The 20716-nt window shown below is 39.9% G+C and overlaps 1 protein-coding gene and 1 long non-coding RNA gene across 2 annotated transcripts in view; both read left to right on the forward strand.

Annotated features, from left to right (window-relative positions):
* Positions 1 to 20716, forward strand: part of LOC134789379 (eukaryotic translation initiation factor 4 gamma 2) — a 77432-nt gene that overhangs the window by 20292 nt on the left and 36424 nt on the right. The window contains exons 2-5 of the mRNA XM_063760011.1: positions 6261 to 6458; positions 8272 to 8517; positions 17351 to 17437; positions 17953 to 18231. Coding sequence (XP_063616081.1) covers positions 6369 to 6458; positions 8272 to 8517; positions 17351 to 17437; positions 17953 to 18231 — 702 coding nt within the window. The 5' untranslated portion in view covers positions 6261 to 6368. The remainder of the gene's footprint in view (positions 1 to 6260; positions 6459 to 8271; positions 8518 to 17350; positions 17438 to 17952; positions 18232 to 20716) is intronic.
* On the forward strand, positions 789 to 2012 carry LOC134806302 (uncharacterized). Its single transcript, XR_010146503.1, has 2 exons — positions 789 to 1236; positions 1390 to 2012. It is a non-coding gene; the product is annotated as an uncharacterized LOC134806302 (long non-coding RNA).

Below are 20716 nucleotides of genomic sequence, written 5' to 3' on the forward strand. Positions count from 1 at the left end.
CATAGATAATACCACAAATGTTTTCACTACACTGATTAGACTTGCATTGGTTCCTACGCTATGAAGCATGCAGCGACAGCAGTGCAAATCGACTTCTGGACCCCAGTCATAACATAAATATAACATACTTGTACCACATCAGCATCACATGCAATGACGCCACAAAAATCTGCTTTGTATTCCTTTCATTTTTTCAATTTGCTCTGACGTTCGATCGAACGTGTAGACACGCAGCAATGTTCGAAAATATCTAAAGACGTCATGTCGAGTAGGTACAGCGTGCAGACGCAGCTTACAGTTAAGTCTTGACTCTAGCGTCAGCTGGTGACCGTTCCAGTACATCTTCATACTAAACATTATGACGCCGCGTAGGTAAGACGTGCTGACGCCTGACGCTATACGCCGCTTACGACATGAACTTGACCTTAACGATTCACTTCGTCTATTGTCAATCAGATAAACATATACACTTCTCTCCTATTTGGTCTATTTATAACTTGTCTGTTTATTGGTCGCTCCACCCTTAGCCTTCATTTGTGGCAAGTGAATGAAACGAAACATCTGTAGGTTTAGCACAGGAGCGCAAACGTCGCGCGCGAGATAGACTAACCGTCTTATTCTAACCGTATTAGAGAGGGACAACTTGTCTATCTCGCGCACGAGATAATGTTGCGGCCCTTCTGTGCTAAGTCTACACGGTTTAATCATTTTCGATTCAAATTCAAATACAGCATTGAGCGGAAGAATATCGAAAAAAAGGAGATGAGGTCCCGGGCGGCATTATAAAACTACTAGTACAGTCATTATATCCAAAAAACCGACCCTACCCGTGAATAATTAGTTCTTGGATTTTTTTTTCGTAGGTCCCTCGGGGGGGTCACTGGGAGTGTAAATTCAAAAAGTAGGCTTTATCAGGCTCCTGCGTATATTCGAAAAATGATTTTTTTCCAAAAAAACGGGTTTTCTTCAATAACTCGGCTATTTTTGATTTTACAGTAAAACCGTAAGGACAAAAATTGTAGGAAATTTGATTCTCTACAAGTTAGTCCAGTCATTATATCCAAAAAAACCGACCCTTCCCGTGAATAATCAGTTCTTGGATTTTTTTTTCGTACGTCTCTAGGGGGAATCACTGGGAGTGTAAATTCAAAAAGTAGACTGAATCAGAGTCCTGTGTATATTCGAAAAACGGTTTTTCTTGAATAACTCGGTCATTTTTGATTTTACAGTAAAACCGTGAGGACAAAAATTTTAGAAAATTTGATTCTCTACAAGTTTTTTTCCCTTCATTTATGCCGTAAAGTTGAAAATAAACGAGATAATGATATTTCGAATTTGTCGCATTTTTTTAGGTCCAATTCAAAAAATATCGTTTTGGTGGAAAAAAAGTTCGAACAAAAATTGTTCAGAATTTGATTCTCTACAACTTTGTTTCCCTTCATTTATGCCTTAAAGCGTAGAACATAGGAGATAATGATAATATTTTGAATTTGTCGCGTTTTTCAGGTTTAATTTCTAAAATATCGATTTTGGGGGAAAGAAGGTGGGAACCAAAATTGTTCAGAATTTGATTCTCTACAAGTTTAGTCCTCTTCATTTATGTCGTAAAGTTGAAAATAAACGAGATGTTGAAAATATTTTGAATTTGTCGCTTTTTTCAAATTTTATTTCCAAACTATCGATCCTAGAAGAAAAATTGTGAGGAACAAACTTGTAGAGAATCAAATTTTCTAAAATTTTTGTCCTCACGGTTTTACTGTAAAATCAAAAATGACCGAGTTATTAAAAAAAAACCGTTTTTCGAATATACACAGGACCCTGATTCAGTCTACTTTTTGAATTTACACTCCCAGTGATTCCCCCGAGGGACGTACGAAAAAAAAATCCAAGAACTGATTATTCACGGGAAGGGTCGGTTTTTTGGATATAATGACTGGACTAACTTGTAGAGAATCAAATTTCCTACAATTTTTGTCCTTACGGTTTTACTGTAAAATCAAAAATGGCCGAGTTGTTGAAGAAAAACCGCTTTTTAAAAAAAAAACCGTTTTTCGAATATACGCAGGAGCCTGATTCAGCCTACTTTTTGAATTTACACTCCCAGTGACCCCCCCGAGGGACCTACGAAAAAAAAATCCAAGAACTAATTATTCACGGGTCAAAATCTATAATGACTGTACTATACACCAAATAGGTACACCGCTCGGTTTAAGACTCAGACGCACTGTGACCCATTATTATATTCATTTTAGCCCCCAAATGATTGCAAGCAATTATTGCTTGAAGCAATCAATACTGTTAGCAAATACAAATAAATGTTTGTTACTGTAATTGTAATGGAATAGCTATTTAGTATATTTACTCCAACGGGGTAATTATAATTACACCATTCAGCACAGCGCTATATATAATCGCGAAAATCGAAGTTCGAAAATTGCGGGCATCTTTTCTGTCACTGTCACTCTAATTCCGCCTTCATTGGAGTAAAAGAGGAAGATTCCCGCAATTTCCGAATTTCGGTTTTCGCGTTAGGCTCTCAGATTCCTTGTAACTTACAAAATTTGGTACGCGCGTTTGAATTCTAAACATCGCCGTTTTGTATTTATAATCTAGATAGAAACAAATGTACGGCGATCGATTGCTATCTGGAATTACTTAGGGCTTGTGCACAAATCACGCGAGGTTCGATAGGGGGAGGGGGGTCACGAAAAAATCACGATAGATCACGTTGGGGGTATAAGGAAACCTCACATGTATTTTTCTACAGTGAACGAAACTAAGAAAAAAAAACCTACCACATGAGTAGATACTTTTTCTCGGTTTCGTTAAACATAAATCTTCACTCTGCACTTCAAAATAATGAGTATTTAACGAAAATAGAAAAATAAACAAGATTTTCTATATACAATACTATTTATCTTAAAATTAGGTCGAATGAAAAAATTTCAAAAAAATACACGTGAGGTTGTGTGGGGGGAGGGGGGTAGCCAAAAACCTCACCAAATATCACCAAGGGGGAGGAGGGGTCAAAAAGTAGCCAAAAACACCTCGCGTGATTTGTGCACCATACACGCTTCACGCCAGAACGAAGCTATGTGGATGACAGGTTCAAAATTACCTGCACCACACCGGGGACTGTATTGTTTTGTTTGATTTAGGTTTGTGTAGATGTAATGGTGAACCAGGATCTATTGAGGGTGCGCCATGTTACGGAAATTTGTTGGTACTAATTTCTAGCAATGGCAACAACTTTAATAATAGACAACATCTACCCTCTATGATAGTTGTCAATATTGACAATGTAAACATTGCTTTGTCTAGTTTCGTGTGAATTATTATTGGACTGCAATAATCATGCCGAAAGTTTTAGATTTTACAGAGAAAAAGTTGTAAACGGTGTATATAGTTATTTATTGAAAAAAAAAACGTGCGGGAGAGAAATTTCTTCCATTAGAAAACATAACAAAATTACCACCTGAATTGACGGGTAAGTTTCAAACTTATGGACAAATGTCACTATAGTCAGGTCGTTACGATTTGGTTGATGTCTTGTAATAATTTGATTTGTGTATTAGGTGTATCGCATGCATCGGTATCACGGATTGCTAGCGAAGGGCGTAAGGGCGGAATTAAACGACCAAACCTAAAAAAAAGAAAACAAAAAAAGAAAATAGATTTGGATGATTTTGATTTATGTGTCATACGTCGTAAAATTCACGAATTATATAGCGTAAAAACCGAAGAAATATCCAAACATCAAACTTCGCACTTATTAAAGTTGTCGGAATAAAACAAAAATCATCTGCCAGTTTCCATTGTCCCCACTATACAAATTGTTGCTATATAAAATTCAAAACGAGCGCCCTCTTGACAGTACTCCCAAAGTTCTGGTTTACCTATACATAGATCATTTTAGGGATTGTTTCGGCGTTGTTATTCTATTGTTCCTAGTTTATTTATTTAAGCGTATGGCGTATTAACATTGTAGGCAATATATACTAAGTAATAGTGTAACTTATTATAAGTCGACATCCAACTACGCAGCTAACCAATTATTCCTAGTTTAAAAAGCTATTGAGATTACTGTGGGACTAGGTCGACTTGTGTAAAATTGTCTAATATTTATGTTATTTACTAAGCCTCTGCTCGCGACTTCGTCTGCGTGGAATGATGATGCTTGATAAAAACAACCTACGTCCTTTCTCGGGGCCCAAACTACGTCCATACCAAATTTTGTCCAAATCCGTTCAGCGGCGTGAATAGGTACTTAACCCGTCGAACGCCCTAGTATCACACGTGTGACATTAACTCAATTTGAGTCGTAGCGACTCAGTATCAGTCGTGTGTTACCACCGATCAATATGGGTCAAATTGATGCAAAGCAATTTGGTTAACAGACAGACAGACACACTTTCGCATATGTATTAGTATTGATTTAAGAACACTGGGTCCGTTAAATGTTGACCATAATTAATATTTAATCGAAAAAAAAAAATGATCCCTAATTCTAACATTTCTAACAAATATTTGACAGAAATGTTTCTCTGAACGTTTCCGGATGATTTGAAACCACTGGAGATGCAATTTCATTTGTCACGGTGTTTTAACATTGAATAAGTGCAAAGTCAATTAGATGAAAGGAGAGCAAGGGTAGCAACAGAATTAGGCTAGACTTGACGGGCGTCTGAGAGACGTCTAGCGGGTGTCCCGAGACTCCCGAGACGAGCAACTAGGGAAGGTGAAGGGCGATTGCCCTCGCATTCCGCCCATTGTCTCGCCTGGTTATTGACTTGCACGTGTCCTTACAGTCATCATCACGGCTAAAAACAGAAACCTATTTCATTGCTTCGATCGTTCGAGCGGAAGTGGCAGAGATCAGTCCGTTTTATATGTTTATTTATGTTCAAGTTATTTTGTACACCCAAGAAGAAAATACATTCTGTAGCCGTATAAATTCAGTACAAAGTACTACCCTTGTTCTCATTAGTATAATCCTCACGTTGGTGTGGTGAAAAAAAAAATGTTTCACTCGGTAGCAAAGTTTATTTAACCCTCGTGCCTTGAAACCCTCGCAACGCTCAAGATTCCACTGCTCGAACCACTAGCTACGCTGGTGCTTCAATTTTAGAATCTTTCGCTTGCTCAGGTATCAATTGGGCAAGAGGAGTTAGATTAGACAACAACTTTGCCCCCTTATAAAACAAATAACTACTTATTAGATCTTTTGCGTTATTCCCAGTCGTTACAATGTTCAATACTGAAAAGAATACCAAGATAAAATATGAAGTGGGAATGTTTCACGTCGACAGGTGATTCAGTAAACTAGGTATTTGTGTGTAAAAATAGATCTTAATTGTTTTGCCGTTCGTGTTCGTGGCTATATTATTGAACTGATTTGTGTAGAATTATTTTATACTTATACCCATAAACTTACTTATATAAAAATGTTTGTTCAGTTGTAGAACAGTTTACTGAATCGGCTGTAGATGAAAAAAGTAACCCACTCTATATTTATGTATTTTTGTTAGTATTGAACATTAAAATTTGGTGGTAACAACTGATGAGAATAAAAATTCGCACTAGTTATCACCAAAGTGAGTTGGTGGTATAGTCTGTCCGGTTTTCTAAGATCAAGTACGCCATGGTAAATGTATGGCGAACTTGATCTTAGAAATCGGACAGCCTATAACTATTGGGAATTATTTTTCTCAGTAACAGGGGAGAAAAAAATAATCTGAGTTGTTACCACTGGTAACAACTTCACCACTTGTACCACGTTGTTTTCAGTTTTCACCACTTGTACTACGCATCAGTTGAATTGGATCCGTTCCGAATTTTGTCGCAAAAATCGTTAATCGTTATCATATCGGCAAACGCTAGCAGCATAGAATAAAAAGCAGTCGCGACGGGGCGACGAGCGATTAACGAATATCTGTGTGCGGTGGGGTCGATGCCCTGCCGGCAGCGGCGCGCCCGGCGGCTCCGCCCGGGACCTGACCCTCTGGGGATGTTTCGAGGGGTCGCTGACACCTCTTTTGCACCGATATGTCAATACCCTACGCCGAGCGGGCCCCGTAAAGAATCATTTCGGCGAGCCATGACGGCCGACAGAGGCGGCGACCTTGCAGCGGCCGCGTCAAGGTCCCCGCGGGCGCCGACCCCGCCGCACGTCGGCCGCGCCCGACGTCGGCCGCGCCCGCGCGCTTCCAAATCCATCTGCGTGGCGACAACGGTCAATTATGATTTTGAAAATGCAGCAGGTCGCGGAGTACTAGGGCTAGACGACGGGCGTCAGCTGTGCCGGCGCGGGCGTCGACCGCGTCTCACCTGCGCCCGCCGCCCGTCTGCTCCCGGCCGCTGCTCGATACATGTGCAGACCCCAAACTAGTTTGCGAACGGCAATCGCACCGATCAGGGCTCATTCACAACACCGACCGCATCTCCACACGCGAACCAGTGTAAGCTTATAGCTATTACGAATCAGAGTGTACTTATACTCGGGACGCTTAGTGAACTGAAAACGTATTCTGATTGGGCAGGTTCGACGCTTGTTTCTGCACACTAGGACGCAATCGAGTCGAGTGTAACGCCGGAGTCGCGAGCGAAACATCTCGCGTTTGGTTAATGCTAAGTTATAGACGTCTAAAAAATTTAAGTCAGTGCCAAAACTATCATCCAGCATGACGTTACGGCGTTATATTTAGTGAGTGTTTTAGCCTTACGTAAAGTGTGTGTATTGCGTTGTTTATCGACCGGCAGGGGTCGTCGGTCCACTGATCAGGTGGAGCGAGCATTCCAGTAGGTATTCTACACAAAGGAACTACTTTGAATCCTTCCACTAATGACACGTAGGCGTTATAGAGTAGGCGAAGCGACACGTGTAGTTCTTAGACGTAGTTATCCCTCGACAAAATATGACATTGTTTGCTCTGAAAGGCGATGTCGAGTGAAAGTAAAGAAGAGACGCGATCTAGATAGATTTTAGTACATTTACCCGCCTGTTGCTATCTCTATAGCACGCGCATATTGTTGTCAAACACGCATTGACATTGACAATAAGCGGCATCATGGGCGGTACAACACTATGTCATAAAGTAACCAATCTTTTGGCAACAATAGTTTACTTTGTACCCGAAGGCCAAAGGTTATGATTTTAGCAGTGTTTGTTTACTCAACGCTAATTATTCAGCTTAAGGTTCCGTCACACAGGCGCGTTTTTCGGGCGGGGCGTGAGCGCGGCGTGAGCGTTTTGTATGTAAAAGTGGCGCGCCCCGCTCACGCGCCGCCCGCAAAACGCGCCTGTGTGACGGAGCCTTTACTGCCACTCAATTTTGGGAACTTCCAAATGACAAGTGATTCAGAATACAGTTGCGTGTTTGTTTTTATTGTTTATATAAATTATTGTAGGTACATAACGTCGAGCATTGATAACTAATGGTAAATACTTGAAAAATAAACACTAGTGTTTACTGCGTCATGCTTTTAAAAGCTTAATCTTATCTAGAATTATGCTTGTTTTGAACAAAAAGCATGTTGGCATTGTTGGCCAGCGGTTGATTGAGAATTGAACATTTTAATTAAGTACTTACTTAACTTGATATTAAGATATGCTATTATCAGACATTGTTAATTTTACAGCAATTTGATTATTTTATTGCTTCAATAGTCGAATCTACAGTGAGTAAATCTGTATGCTTACCTAATAGAAGCGAACGACAAAAAGAAGACCTAAAATTTACTTATATAAGACGGCATTAATAAAGACGGGGAGGAGAGACCAAGCTCGGCCGAGTTTCACTTACTTAACAAGTACATATTCGTTCATTCTATACCCTTCTTACTATTAGTACCTACTGAATGGGTACACTACAGTTCTGCATAATAGGTTGACAGCTGCCGCGATATCGGTGCAAACTTCAATAGTAGTTTGTGTTACAAGGGATCAAAATGATAAATTTCCGTCAAGGGCGTACATTGAATCCTGGGCGTAATGAAGGATTCAAGTGTTAACGCCCAAGATGAAATAATTTTGATACCGTGTGACACATACTGCTTTTCACATTAACTATAAGGAAATTGTTATGTGCCAAAATATGTATTATTTGACCAAAAAAAATAGTATGCAAGAAAGAAAAAAATTTGTCCTAGAACAGAAAAGTACAGCTTTGATCCTTCCTAGCAGCGAAGAAAAGTGCCACTTTGATCCCTCCTAGCGGGGAAGAAAAAGTCCTTTTTCGAATAGGTGATGTGAAAAGTAGTTTTTCCTTGCAGGCAGTTCGCGAAGGCGTGGTGGTAGCCGTACGCAGCGGACCGAGCCGGCAGAGCAAGGGGTGCGGCGGCGGAGCGCGCGGACTCAACGCCGACAAGACGGACAGCGCGCGGCAGCCGGGGCCCGTGCTGCGAGCCTCGGGGAGGACGACCGTCCCCCTGAACAGGCGCCGCTGGGTCCCGCCCTCCACTCTCAGGGAACACGATGTGCCCGACGGAGATGCCAAACACGACACCATATTCCGAAAGGTAAGGGTTGCATGGCGTGTTAAGTGCTGTTACTCTTTACTTACCTAGAGTTTGTGCGGAAAGAGAAGAGTCGTATAGTTTGTATAGGTTCCCATACATTTCACTGTCTTCTCTTTCCGCACAGCCTCTACCTACTAATGGCTCTGTGAGCTGTAGAGCTCACGAACCCCGATGGCTCCGCCATTTATAAAACAAAACAATAAAAACAAAAATCAATACGTGATTTTAACGAAAATACTGTTTTAATTGTTTAGTTTTGTTATCGTTCAATATCTCTGCGCGGGGTCATCCCAATACCTTCGGCCGCGTACGATACCGGAGATTCGTAACCAATTGCGACAGAAGAAAGAATCTACTTTTTACGATACTAGTTACAACTCAAGGCTTTTTTTTACTCAAACGAAACCACGTAATTCTTTCGTAACTGGTTTCGAGCGACAATTTTTATGTTTTTTCCGAAACTAGTTTCGAACGAGGGTACGCGGGATAGTAATATGTATAATTGTATATTCTATGTCTCTTAATATCTATGGCGTATTGTGCATTTAACTTGGTTGTTTTTTTTAATAAATAAAATGCCGTTAAACCCGGTAAATGTTATGTATTTGTCTTTACATGTTATTAATTAACAATAGATAGATAGATAGATAGATATAATTTATATATGTCACAGTATAGAGATTAGAGATTCAAACTTTTTTTTACAAGTGAAAAGTCCAGTGAATCAGTGATAATTAAAAAAATATTTACTATTTTAATATCTTTATTTAGTTTATGAATTTATATCATAACGTATGTGTATGTAATCACAGTAAGAAGAAAAATTACAAATTACTTAAACACACGGTCAAACAGCAAAGCTTTGCCGTTGGTAAAGAAAACATCTACGCTGAACTGGCTTAACTAAAAACAGAACAAAAGCAAAAAAAATTAAAATCGAAAAGGAGCTATTCTATACAATGACCCACCGATATTTCGTTTCGGTTTAGTTGTGCAATTGATTGCTTAATTTCAGCCTCGATCTCTTGGTACTCCTTTGACATTTTCGTTTGTTTCTTAAATATGTTGAATAATTTGGTTTCTTTGGATAATATCTCGAGCAGTTGTGCTAGCGTCGGATTCTTTCGCCCAACAAATCTATTTAAACGGCTGTGCCAACCTTCGATATTATTTGTTGTTCTTATTTTTTCCTCAGAACAGTTACAGACTCTAACAAAATCAGTTCTTTTCATCCATTGCTTTTGGAAATATTCATTAAATTTCTTTATGTCATCCCCATGTGGACTTTTACACATCACATAAGCTTTACCTGTTTGAATGTACTCTTTTGGCAATCGAGCAAGGCTAGCACATCTTGCTACGTGCCTTCTTTTGACCCTTGTAGTCATCTTCAAGAATTTGGCTTTTCGGAACAAACACCTGTTAAGGTGATAGAAACATCCCTTGACGACCACCGAAGGAAAGACTTTTCGAATTGCTTTCATTGGGGCTAATTCAAAGTCAACGGTAATTTTTTCTGGTTTCCAGTCTTCGAATTGAGATTGTATTAATCTAAATACAATGGTGTAAGTTTCAAATTTTTTATCAGGAAGTAAGCAATAAATCAATGGTATTATATTTGACGTATGCTCGTCAACTCCGTGAATGGTGTATAATTGTTTGAAGCCTTTAGGGCTCGAACTAAACGTACCATCGCCCAAAATATGCATATATCTTCCTTCTTTGATTAATGGTACAATTTTTTTACTGCAAAACAGCAAAATTTTTCTATCGTCATCCTCATATGCGGCCAGCAGGAATGTTTTGAATTTTTCAGGTATTGTGACTTCTTTACATGATTTAAATCGTAATTTAGGTGCTCCAAGAACCCTTTTCCTTTCATTATAAAGCCCAGTCTTAACGTTCTGAAAACCGGGGATCGATTGTAAAAGGTCAAGTCCTTCATCCTCCAAATTAAATACCATGTCTTCGTATTGTTTTTGAATACTCTCGAAATTATGAGAACAGTTCCTCTTCAAAGTATCCAGTTCTTTAAGAATCCTATTGGCAGAAAAATCTTCTTTACAGGTGTCGATATGAATTTTAGTTTTCACCACTTCATTCCTGTCATTGAGAGAGACACTGCCTTTACAACCCAGGCTACTATTATTAAAACAAAGCCAAAAAGTGCCACCGTTTGCGTAGAATTTCTTTCTATGATATCTACGACCATTATTCAATAATGATCTCCCACCCCTCTTTGTGGAAATGAAGTCTAATTCCATATTAATTCTGTTTGTTCCGTCCTCTTATTTATCTTCACTTTACTTTAACTGTAATCAGCTTTTTTTAAGGTTTTGTAGATGAAATATCAGAATTAAACTAAATGCTCATTCAACACAGGCAATTGACATCGATAAAGAAATAAACAAGACATTGACAGTATAACCGGCCAACAATCTAGAGAGGGTTTAATGCTATCAATATTTAAAGAGGTTCTGATATCATTTTGAAAGTTTATTTTAGTTCCGTATTAAGAATGTAAAGTACGCTTACGTAATTCATTATTTCAATAGAAATTCCTACTTCGATACTAGTAACGTGTAAGGAAAAAAACTTATTGCTTAGTAACTAGTATCGTAAAAAGTAGATTCTTTCTTCTATCGCAATTGGTTACGAATCTCCGGTATCGTACGCGGCCGAAGGGATCCCAATCGGTCACCGATAAGCCACGTCACCGCGAATTTTTTGTAAACTTCAGTTCAAGGGTGAAGCATATTGTGTAGGCACCAGGGAGCCTAGCCAAGATGACAACATCCATACTAATATTATAAATGCGAAAGTGTGTCCGTCTGTCTGTCTGTTACCTCTTCACGCTTAAACCGCTGAACCGATTTAGTTGAAATTTGGTATGGAGATAATTTGAGTCCCAAGGAAGGACATAGGGTAGTTTTTATCACAGAAATCACCCTTTAAGGGGGTGAAAAGGGGGGTGGAAGTTTGTATGAGGAATCGATAAAAAGCAGATTGGATAAAAAATAAGCTACCCAAATGACTAACTCCACGTAGACGAAGTCGCGGGCAAAAGCTAGTTTATTATGAATTAAAAAAAAAACAGTTGATAAAAAAAGACAATCGAAACCTAAATAATGTATGGAAATAGTCACGTGACTTTTCGTTGCATCATGTACGATTGCCATCTTGGCTAGGCTCCCAGGCATACGACAAACTAACTATCCCTGAACGCTGAGAAATTGTTTATTAATTTATGAATCCAAGTTGAATGAAGTATACTTTTTAAGATTAGAAAAACTAGGCATTATCTGTCTAGCGATTAATATTTAAAAAAAATATTTTTTCTACTCGCGTACTTTTATTTGTCATTTAAAGGGTCGTGCACACACCTTTAAAACCCTACCTTATAGTGGTCAAGACAAGTCTTTAGTCTATTCCCCAAAAAAGAATTTGTGCATACACGCAGTATCTTTTTGGCGATTTTACGATACTTCGTGTAATGACCACTTAAAAAATATTGAATGAAATACAGTGTTGCCAACCGTATTTTAAATGTCATCTCTGACAAATAAGTGAATCATAGACATTTTTTTTTAATTTCATTCGTTCATTCATTCATTTTCCCGCCCGTACCCTCCATTTTTGCTACTTCTTGAACTAAAAATATTTCTTAAATTTACAATTTTATTTCAAAGTAAGTGCTTGGTCGTAGAAAAAGTATTGTATGCAACGTTGTTTAACTGAGTCAAAAAATACTCGTGGCGTCTTTATTAACAATTTTCGGCTTCGCCTCAAATTGTTACTAACGCCACTCGCCTTTTTTGACCTCTCTTAAACAACTGTTGCATAAAATACTATTAAAACAGGCTACCTTTAGGGTCATTCCATAATAAACGCTACCAAGGGTTCAAAAATGAAAATTAGTTTAAGAAGTCAACACTAACCTATTTCCATAGAAAACATACCAAACCTTCATGTCAGAAAAAAAAACCGAAAAAAAATCAATTTTTACATAATTTTCATGTACTTGATCGCAACGCTTAAATGATAGGCGTAAAACTAATTTTATACAGCGATATTGGCAAGACTAATTAAAAAGAAAGTAACTGTAAACTGTTACAAATTTCCCGCAGTTATTTCAGGTAAAATATCGTAATTTTATAATTTGTCTTTAAAAATATTTAAAAGCATGGATTAATCGGTTTTTAGAAGAGTATTCTAGACTGTGGTCTCAAAGTAACACCCGAAACGAAAAAACGATAAAAGTATGTGTAACTTTTCCCGTAATTAACTATAGCCAAACATGTTTTGCCAAAGAAAGGCTATGATGTGAACCTATGCAAATGTGTAATAGTTGTTGTTTTAGCGTCTGCTTTAGTCGTATGTTTTAAAGTTTGAAGTTGTGTAACACCCGAAACGTGTTGTACGTCCGCCTGTCAGTCCCCGGCTTTTCTCCGTGATGGTTAGTGATAGAAAGCTGCAATTTGGCATGGATACATAAATCAATCATGGCGACTAAGTAGTAACACAAAAACTACAAAAAAATTTTTTTTAGGTTTGCTCCTGTACAAAATATTTTCAATTTTTTTGCGACTTTAATCCTGTGATGTGGGGTGTCGTTGGATAGATCTTTCAAAATGAATAGGTGTCACCATCAACCATTTTTTGATTAAGTGAATATTTTCGGTAATATTCGCATCGAAAGAAAAATAATTATGATATCTTCGAGAAACAGTTTTTATTGTTAAGATTAATGTATTTTATAATAATTCAGCATTTATTACTTATGTTTTTAATCGAATTTATTAAAAAGACAATAATTTCAATAAAATGAGCCATAATTTCGTATAAATCTGTCTTAATTTCGTACTCGTAACACCCGAAACGAACCATGAGTAACACCCGAAACAGGTAATTTATTTTATTAAAATTAATTGAAAAGTGATACTAAGTGTTACTTCAGTGTTTCAGTAGACTATACTAACTATTATTACTTGACATAAATAAAACTGGAGGTTACTTGACAAAATTCGCTAAATTATGCATTTTGGTACTGATGGTCAGAAGGTATAGGCCAATTCCCGTAACGCCCGAAACAGCTACTTTTTAGTGATTCTCTCGTTATTGCTCTTATACTTTAATTATGTGTGTACAGGAAAAGAAAATATTATCAAAGTAGTAGATGAATCAATAGTTATAACCTCCTAGTTCCTGTTACAATATCGAATAAAACCTTATTTTAAGAGTTCAAGTGTAACACCCGAAACGGTGGAATGACCCTTTACCTTTAATTAATACGCCCGCGCCCTTGTGCCCTTACAGGGCCCATGTGAGACATTATATATTATATTTGACATCTATACTGTACCATGGTTGCAATAAAGAATTATAATAATGAAAATAATTACACTTTAATATTTCATATTTTGTAGCACCTTATGGGTTCTACAGACTTTGAGACTGAGGTGCAACGAATTCATTATACTCTGTAGTTAGCAATGTATTGAATATTGCATGCAAGTTCTTGAACAGTCTAAATGGGGCACCGCAATCGCGGTTGGAACTGGAGCGGTGCTTTTGATTTTAGTACCTATTATGCAACCGCACGTGGTCGGAAGCACTTAAAAGCCTACTTATAGTATAGAACGGTTTGCCACCGCAACTGCGTAGGTACGTGACGTTAGAACATGGACTATTCTCATCATCATCCTAGTCTCTATCAGGCGTGGCTCATGCACTCCGCGATTTCGTCGTTTTGCTACAGGTAGCTAAAAGTACATCCGTTCCGCCCCAATTTTGGGGAAAGCCATAAGCCGCGCGTGGCGCTGTCGCCACCTAGCAGCCATATCTGTGCTGATCGTAACAGACGCGTTTTGTTAGAGAGTGAGTCTTCTGTACCTAGTACTATTATTTACTAGCAAAAAGCAGAGCTTTGTAAGGGCTCGCGGAGTTTTTCTACCTAAACGTACCGGACCGCGACTTTGATCCAGTCCGAGGCTTGTTCCATCGAGTGGGTACGTAATAAGTCCGTTAAGGACGCAGCTATTAGTGAGAGCAAGAAAGAAATATACCTACTAATTGGACCCCGGTCGCTGTCCGGTACGCCTGTCTGTTACAGCTTTTACTTTGTCCATTAAAAACGTGTCCAGACGACAAAATCAAATTGCCAATATCATCCACTCGTAATATACAATAAAATTTCATAATCGCTTATTACATCCTACACGGTCGCCCAGTACTTTTTGTAAGGAAGCCAACTGGCTTTCCTACATAATGTTGGGTCAGCGAGTCAATGTCCTTGAATTTATTTATGCGTCCACACCACACAATTGAGCGTAAAACTCAGGGGCGTATTTTGAAATTTTGCGTCCCGGGCATTGGCACGTTTCGCCGCCCCAGAAGTCAAGGAAGAAAACAAAATGCAATACGCCAGGGGCGGCATATGCCGCCCCCGGGGGTTGGCGCCCCGGGCCATGGCCCGGATGGCCCTAGGATAAATACGCCCCTGGTAAAACTATCCCGTCTGGACACCTACTGGCAGTAATCATACTGCTCCGCACATAAACTTACGTACGAGGGTTGCACTGAAAATGTCGGGAATAGAGAAAACTGTCGCATCTAGACAGTCAATCTTTATTGTAATGCATACTTAAACTCAAACTGACCACGCATATAAATTTTCTTTTGAAAGTAATCATTCTGTAATGCACACGGCTCATAATCCCAAAGTCCTTTTTGTATGGCGATTTTGGGGCCTTAGTGGTTTTGTATGAAATTCGTGGAGTAGCCAACGGAATTGAAGTTTTTTTACATATATATATATATATAAAAGATTTTTTTACTGTTGTCATATGAATATTTAGGAATGTCGAAATCTGCCGATATGCAACTTTTTTGGCAGTCTTTTTAATTAACAGCACAAATGCGATTTTAATTTTTGACGTCGCTTTGGAATGACATGCTTCTTTAAGATCACCCATGGGATAAAATGAAAGTGACTTTCATATTTAATTTTAACTGCAAACAAGCGTACGATGAACTCTAGTTCATAAAAAAATAACAGAAGCCCATTGTAACTTTTATTTGTTCGCTGAGGGCATATTGAAAACCGTTTAAAAATATGATCCGAAAAATCACTTGGCCAAAAATTCAAATAATGTTCGACATACAATTTTCAAATTGCCAGTAATTCTTAAATACAAATGACAACCAAATGGAATATACCTTAAAAGTTTTATAAAGAGTTACATTTTTATAAATTATATGCCTGTTTCTATTATGTTATTTCTAAGTGTCCCATTCCCGAATATTTCAGTGCGACCCTCGTATAATTTGCTCTCTTAAGTGCTCATCAAGACGAGTGAGATGACCAAAACAGCGTGTGCCGTGTGCCTATGTTGCAACAAACGTGAGTTCCACTAAATACTGCCAGGGTTCAGCTACAGCTCTATCGTGAGTATCTCCTAAGTGCTCAAAAAGACGAGTCGGATGACCATAACAGCGTGTGCCTATATTGTATAAAACCCGAGGTCCACTAGGTACTGCCAGAGTTCAGCATCAGCTACCTTGGGTACTACTCTACCAAGTGATCATCATGATCATGACGAGTCGGATGTCCAAAACAGCGTGTGTCTATGTTGCACCAAACCCGAGCTACACTAGGTACTGCCAGGGTTTAGCATCAGCTGCTCTCCCAAATGCCCATCAAGACGTGTCGAATGACTAAAACAGCGTGTGCCTATGTTGCACAAAACCTGAGTTCCACTAGGTACAGCTAGGGTTCAGCAACAGGATGATCAAAAGAGCGTGTGCATATGTTGTATTAAGCCCGAGCTCCACTAGGAACTGCCAGGGTTCAGCATCAGCTATCTTAAGTACTGCTCTACCAAGTGATCATCATGACGAGTCGGATGTCCAACCCAGTGTGTGTCTATGTTGCACCAAACCTGAGTTCCGCTAGGTACAGCCAGGGTTCAGCATCAGCTCTATAGTACTGCTCTCCCAAGTGCTCGTCAAGACGTGTCGAATTACTAAAACAGCATGTGTCTATGTTGCACCAAACCTGAGTTCCACTAGGTACTGCCAGGGTTCTGGGTCATTTTGTTGAACTGCACGCCGATGTTGCAATTGGCGTGCAGTTGGCGTGCAGTTTCCATACAAATTGCAGTCGGGTTGTAGTCGGGTTGACGGCCTAATATGCTTATCTTTATTTATAATTTTGGCAGTTCGAAGCAATAGTAACACTAAAACTGTATCTCGAACTGAAAATACCCGATTTAAATTTGCTAACACAACATGACTGATCAGTTCATCGGCGTCACAGAACAGAACATACGAGTAAATTGACCTCCGCAGCAAGATCGAATGTTCCCGTATTCACAGAAACTTAATTGCTAAATTGGGAATCAAACCGAGCGAAGCGAGATGGGTCAGAATCCAAAATTTTTAACCCTTTTTTGTATTCATTGTTGTTAGCACATTAGCACGAATTTTAATTCATAATTTTTGTAACAGATGGCGCGAGTAGTAATACAAAGTGTTATTCCTTTATTTTATTTTTTTTAGGATTACAAAATGATATTTTTATGTTTGATAACACATCTAGACATGAATTTAAATTACTATGTTAAATTTCAAACCTATAAGTGCGATAGTTTTTCCGTAAAGTGTACCACAAGAATGCATAGTTTGTCGAATAGTGATAGGGCTCGCTTCGCTCGCCCTAATTATGTGTCTCTATCGGATTTTTGCCACTGGGTTCCCTCTAATTTTAGTCCAATAATAATGTATGACATTTATGTTTTGGGTCAGATATTAAAACAATTGTGACCGCCTGCAGGTCCGCGGTATCCTCAACAAGCTCACACCGGAAAAGTTCCAAAAGCTGAGCGATGACCTGCTCGGCTTGGAGCTCGACTCGGACAAGGTATGTCACACAGCTCTCTCTTTCGTTAAGATTATTGTAAGGCACTATAAAGTTGTCATATTGAAGAGGAATGCAGAGTGCCGAGGACAGGAAACAAGCGTCACCAGCATTCGCGATATTTTTTTCTATGGTTAATAAACTTAAAGGCTTATATTATAACATAACTACCGCTTGTTTAATGAATTATAGCGAGTGACTAGAAATGATTGATATACCAATTATACACTACATAGCACGGTCGGTAACATAGTGTCGCTACTCACGAATTGCACCCAGACAGCACGCTCTGCACAACGCGACGAATCATTATATTGATACGAATCCGCGCTACGCTCTTGTGTGTATATATCGGGGTGTGTAATAGAATAGGTGTGAGCGTTTCAACTATATGCACGTATATTGCGATGTTTCGCTCGCACACAGAAACAGCGTGTAGATCCGCATCCAATGTGAAGACTGCTTTTAGGTTTTAATTTATTTCTGTATAATAAACAATGATGTGTGTGTGTGTGCAGGTCCTGAAGGGCGTGATCCTGCTGATCTTCGAGAAGGCCCTAGACGAGCCGAAGTACTCGTCGATGTACGCGCAGCTGTGCAAGCGGCTGTCCGAGGAGGCGCCCAACCTGGAGCCGCCCGGGCAGCCGTGCACCTTCCGCCTGCTGCTGCTCAACAAGTGCCGCGCCGAGTTCGAGAACCGCGCGCAGGCCTTCGCCGCCTTCGAGGAGCGCGCGCTCGCGCCCGAGGAGGAGGAGCGCCGCCATCTCGCCAAGTGCAAGATGCTCGGCAACATCAAGGTACGAGGTGACCTCGTGGTAACTGGTCCTGTGGTAACACAGGAGCCAACGGAACCTTCGCATAAGATATACAGTAGCGGAAAAAAATCTATCATATTGTGATTTTTCTGTAAAATATATCAAAAAAGATGAAACCAGGGACTGAATTTGTTGATAACTAATCAAAAAAGGTTGTATTGATTTATTCTAGGCCCATTTTATGCTAACAGGCCGGTACATATTTCAAAAATCTATTTGAATTCGTATTTCTGAAACATGACGTCCGTCACTTGTAGTATATATTATTATTATCTCCGTTTTAAAACTCTCGGGTCTTTCGAGCCCGGTCATAAGGTGTGCGTGGGGATATGGATCCAACACGTAGAGGCCGTTTGGAGAGATTTGATGTCATGTAGAATGCCTGCTGGAACCCATTCACGGGTACATCAATAGATACCCATGAACCGGTTTCAGCAGGCATTGGAAGCTATTGTAAAGAATATGGACAGAGTACTGGTCTATGGTTTAAGTTTGGGTGGAAAAAAGACCGGGCTATTGCAAAGAAGTCCGGACACCTGCCATAACATTGCTTGCACAAGTTATCGAGGCAGGCGATGACTCGCCACTCGTTAGATGGGCACCTGATGCGCCATCGTAAAGACGGCCAGGCGCAACACCGAATGAGCGGCTCAGGGGTGTCGAGAGGTGGTGCTGCGCTTTCTCCGAAGTTACTCGCGGCGTTATGCCCTTTAACACTTCCACCCCTGGAGCATATAGCTCTAGCGACTCCTCTCTGGACGGCCAATGAAGGCAAGCCAGAGCTAAGAGTCCTGCGGGTCCCCTTGGGGTCCACTCCGACCGACGAAGACACGCCGGAGACGGAGACCCTGACCGACTCTCGGGAGAACTCGGGTCCGTGGGGTCGTTACTCCCCAACAGCTCGCCACAAGCTGCCCTGCGGGCTTATTATTATTATTATTATATAATTATAGGCGAGCAGCTATTTAGCTGATGAGCCTATGTCACACAGTGTCCAGTACTATATAGTTCAAAGTTTGTAAAGTCATATCACATCACTAGTAACATCAGTCTAACTTATTGTTTAAAAACCACTTGTCCAATCTGTTTTTAAACACATTGACCGAAGGAGCAGTCGCAACACTATCCAGTAAACGGTTCCAAGCCGCCACAACACGGTTGGACAAGGAATGATATGCAGCGTTAGTAGTAGTGGGAGTGCGAACAATTCTTAGGCTGTGACCTCGGGTCTCGCGGCTGATAGTTCTCATATTGATTAATTCGTGAATGTCAGGGAGGTTGTAACAGTGGGTAACAATCTTAAAACACTCGATGAGGTCTCCTCTCGCTCTCCTGGCTTTGAGTGTGGGCAGTTTTAGTACCTTTAGCCTTTCTTCATAAGGTAGGCGTTTCAGCTTAAAAGGAATCTTGGTGGCTCTTTTGAAATGATTGAAACTTCCACGTAGTAACAGCCAAAATCACGTCAGCGAAGTATTTCCTTTGTTCTTTGTGCGTCGCTGGTACAATATCCGAGGTCGTAGGTCCAAATATAAGTCGATAAAAACAGAATATCGTGTTAATTCGTAACAATATTTGTAAGAATTATCAGTTCCGTCATGGGGAGACCTCGTGGAAATAAAAACTTATCAGTAGCTATAAAAGAAGCAATTGTAATGGGGTACAAAAATGGCTTAACGCAATCGACGCTGGTTAAGCAATTTCAACTTCATCAGTCGACTATATCGAAGGTTTTAAAACGCGAAAAGCTTCACGGATGTGTAAAAAAGCCCAACAAACCTGGTCGCCCACGCTGCACATCACATTTGGTTGACCGCAACATTTTGAGATTAGCCAGAGACAATCCACGATTCACGGCGAGCGACATTATGCGAGAAATATCGGCTGGAGATTCAGTTTCTGTGACCGTACGTACTATAAGAAATCGTCTGATTGATGGTGGACTTCATGCTCGTCGCCCTGCTAAGAAACCACTTATTTCCAAGAAGAATCGGACAGCTAGAAAAAAATATGCGAAAGAACATCTTTCTTGGACTGCCGAAATGTGGGAAAAGGTAATTTGGAGCGACGAATCCAAGTTTTTACTGTTTGGAACAGATGGAATTACGTACGTACGACGCCCCGACAATGCTCGCTATGACCCCAAGTACCAGCTCCCTACAGTCAAGCACGGCGGGGGCTCCCTTATGGTATGGGGATGTTTCAGTGCAAGTGGCGTTGGTCCGTTACATCGAATAAACGGGATTATGACAAAGGAAGTATATGAAGAAATATTACAAGATGTTTTTCTTCCCTGGGCACGCCAAAATTTCGGCAGGGCGTTTATATTTCAACAAGATAATGACCCGAAACATTCATCGAATCTTGTTAAGCAGTGGTTCAAAAAACGTAGAGTGAGGAATTTGGAATGGCCCAGTCAAAGTCCGGACTTGAATCCGATAGAAAATCTATGGAAGGAGCTAGGACGTCG

Source organism: Cydia splendana, chromosome 3 (genome assembly GCF_910591565.1).
Source record: "Cydia splendana chromosome 3, ilCydSple1.2, whole genome shotgun sequence".
Classification (NCBI taxonomy): domain Eukaryota; kingdom Metazoa; phylum Arthropoda; class Insecta; order Lepidoptera; family Tortricidae; genus Cydia; species Cydia splendana.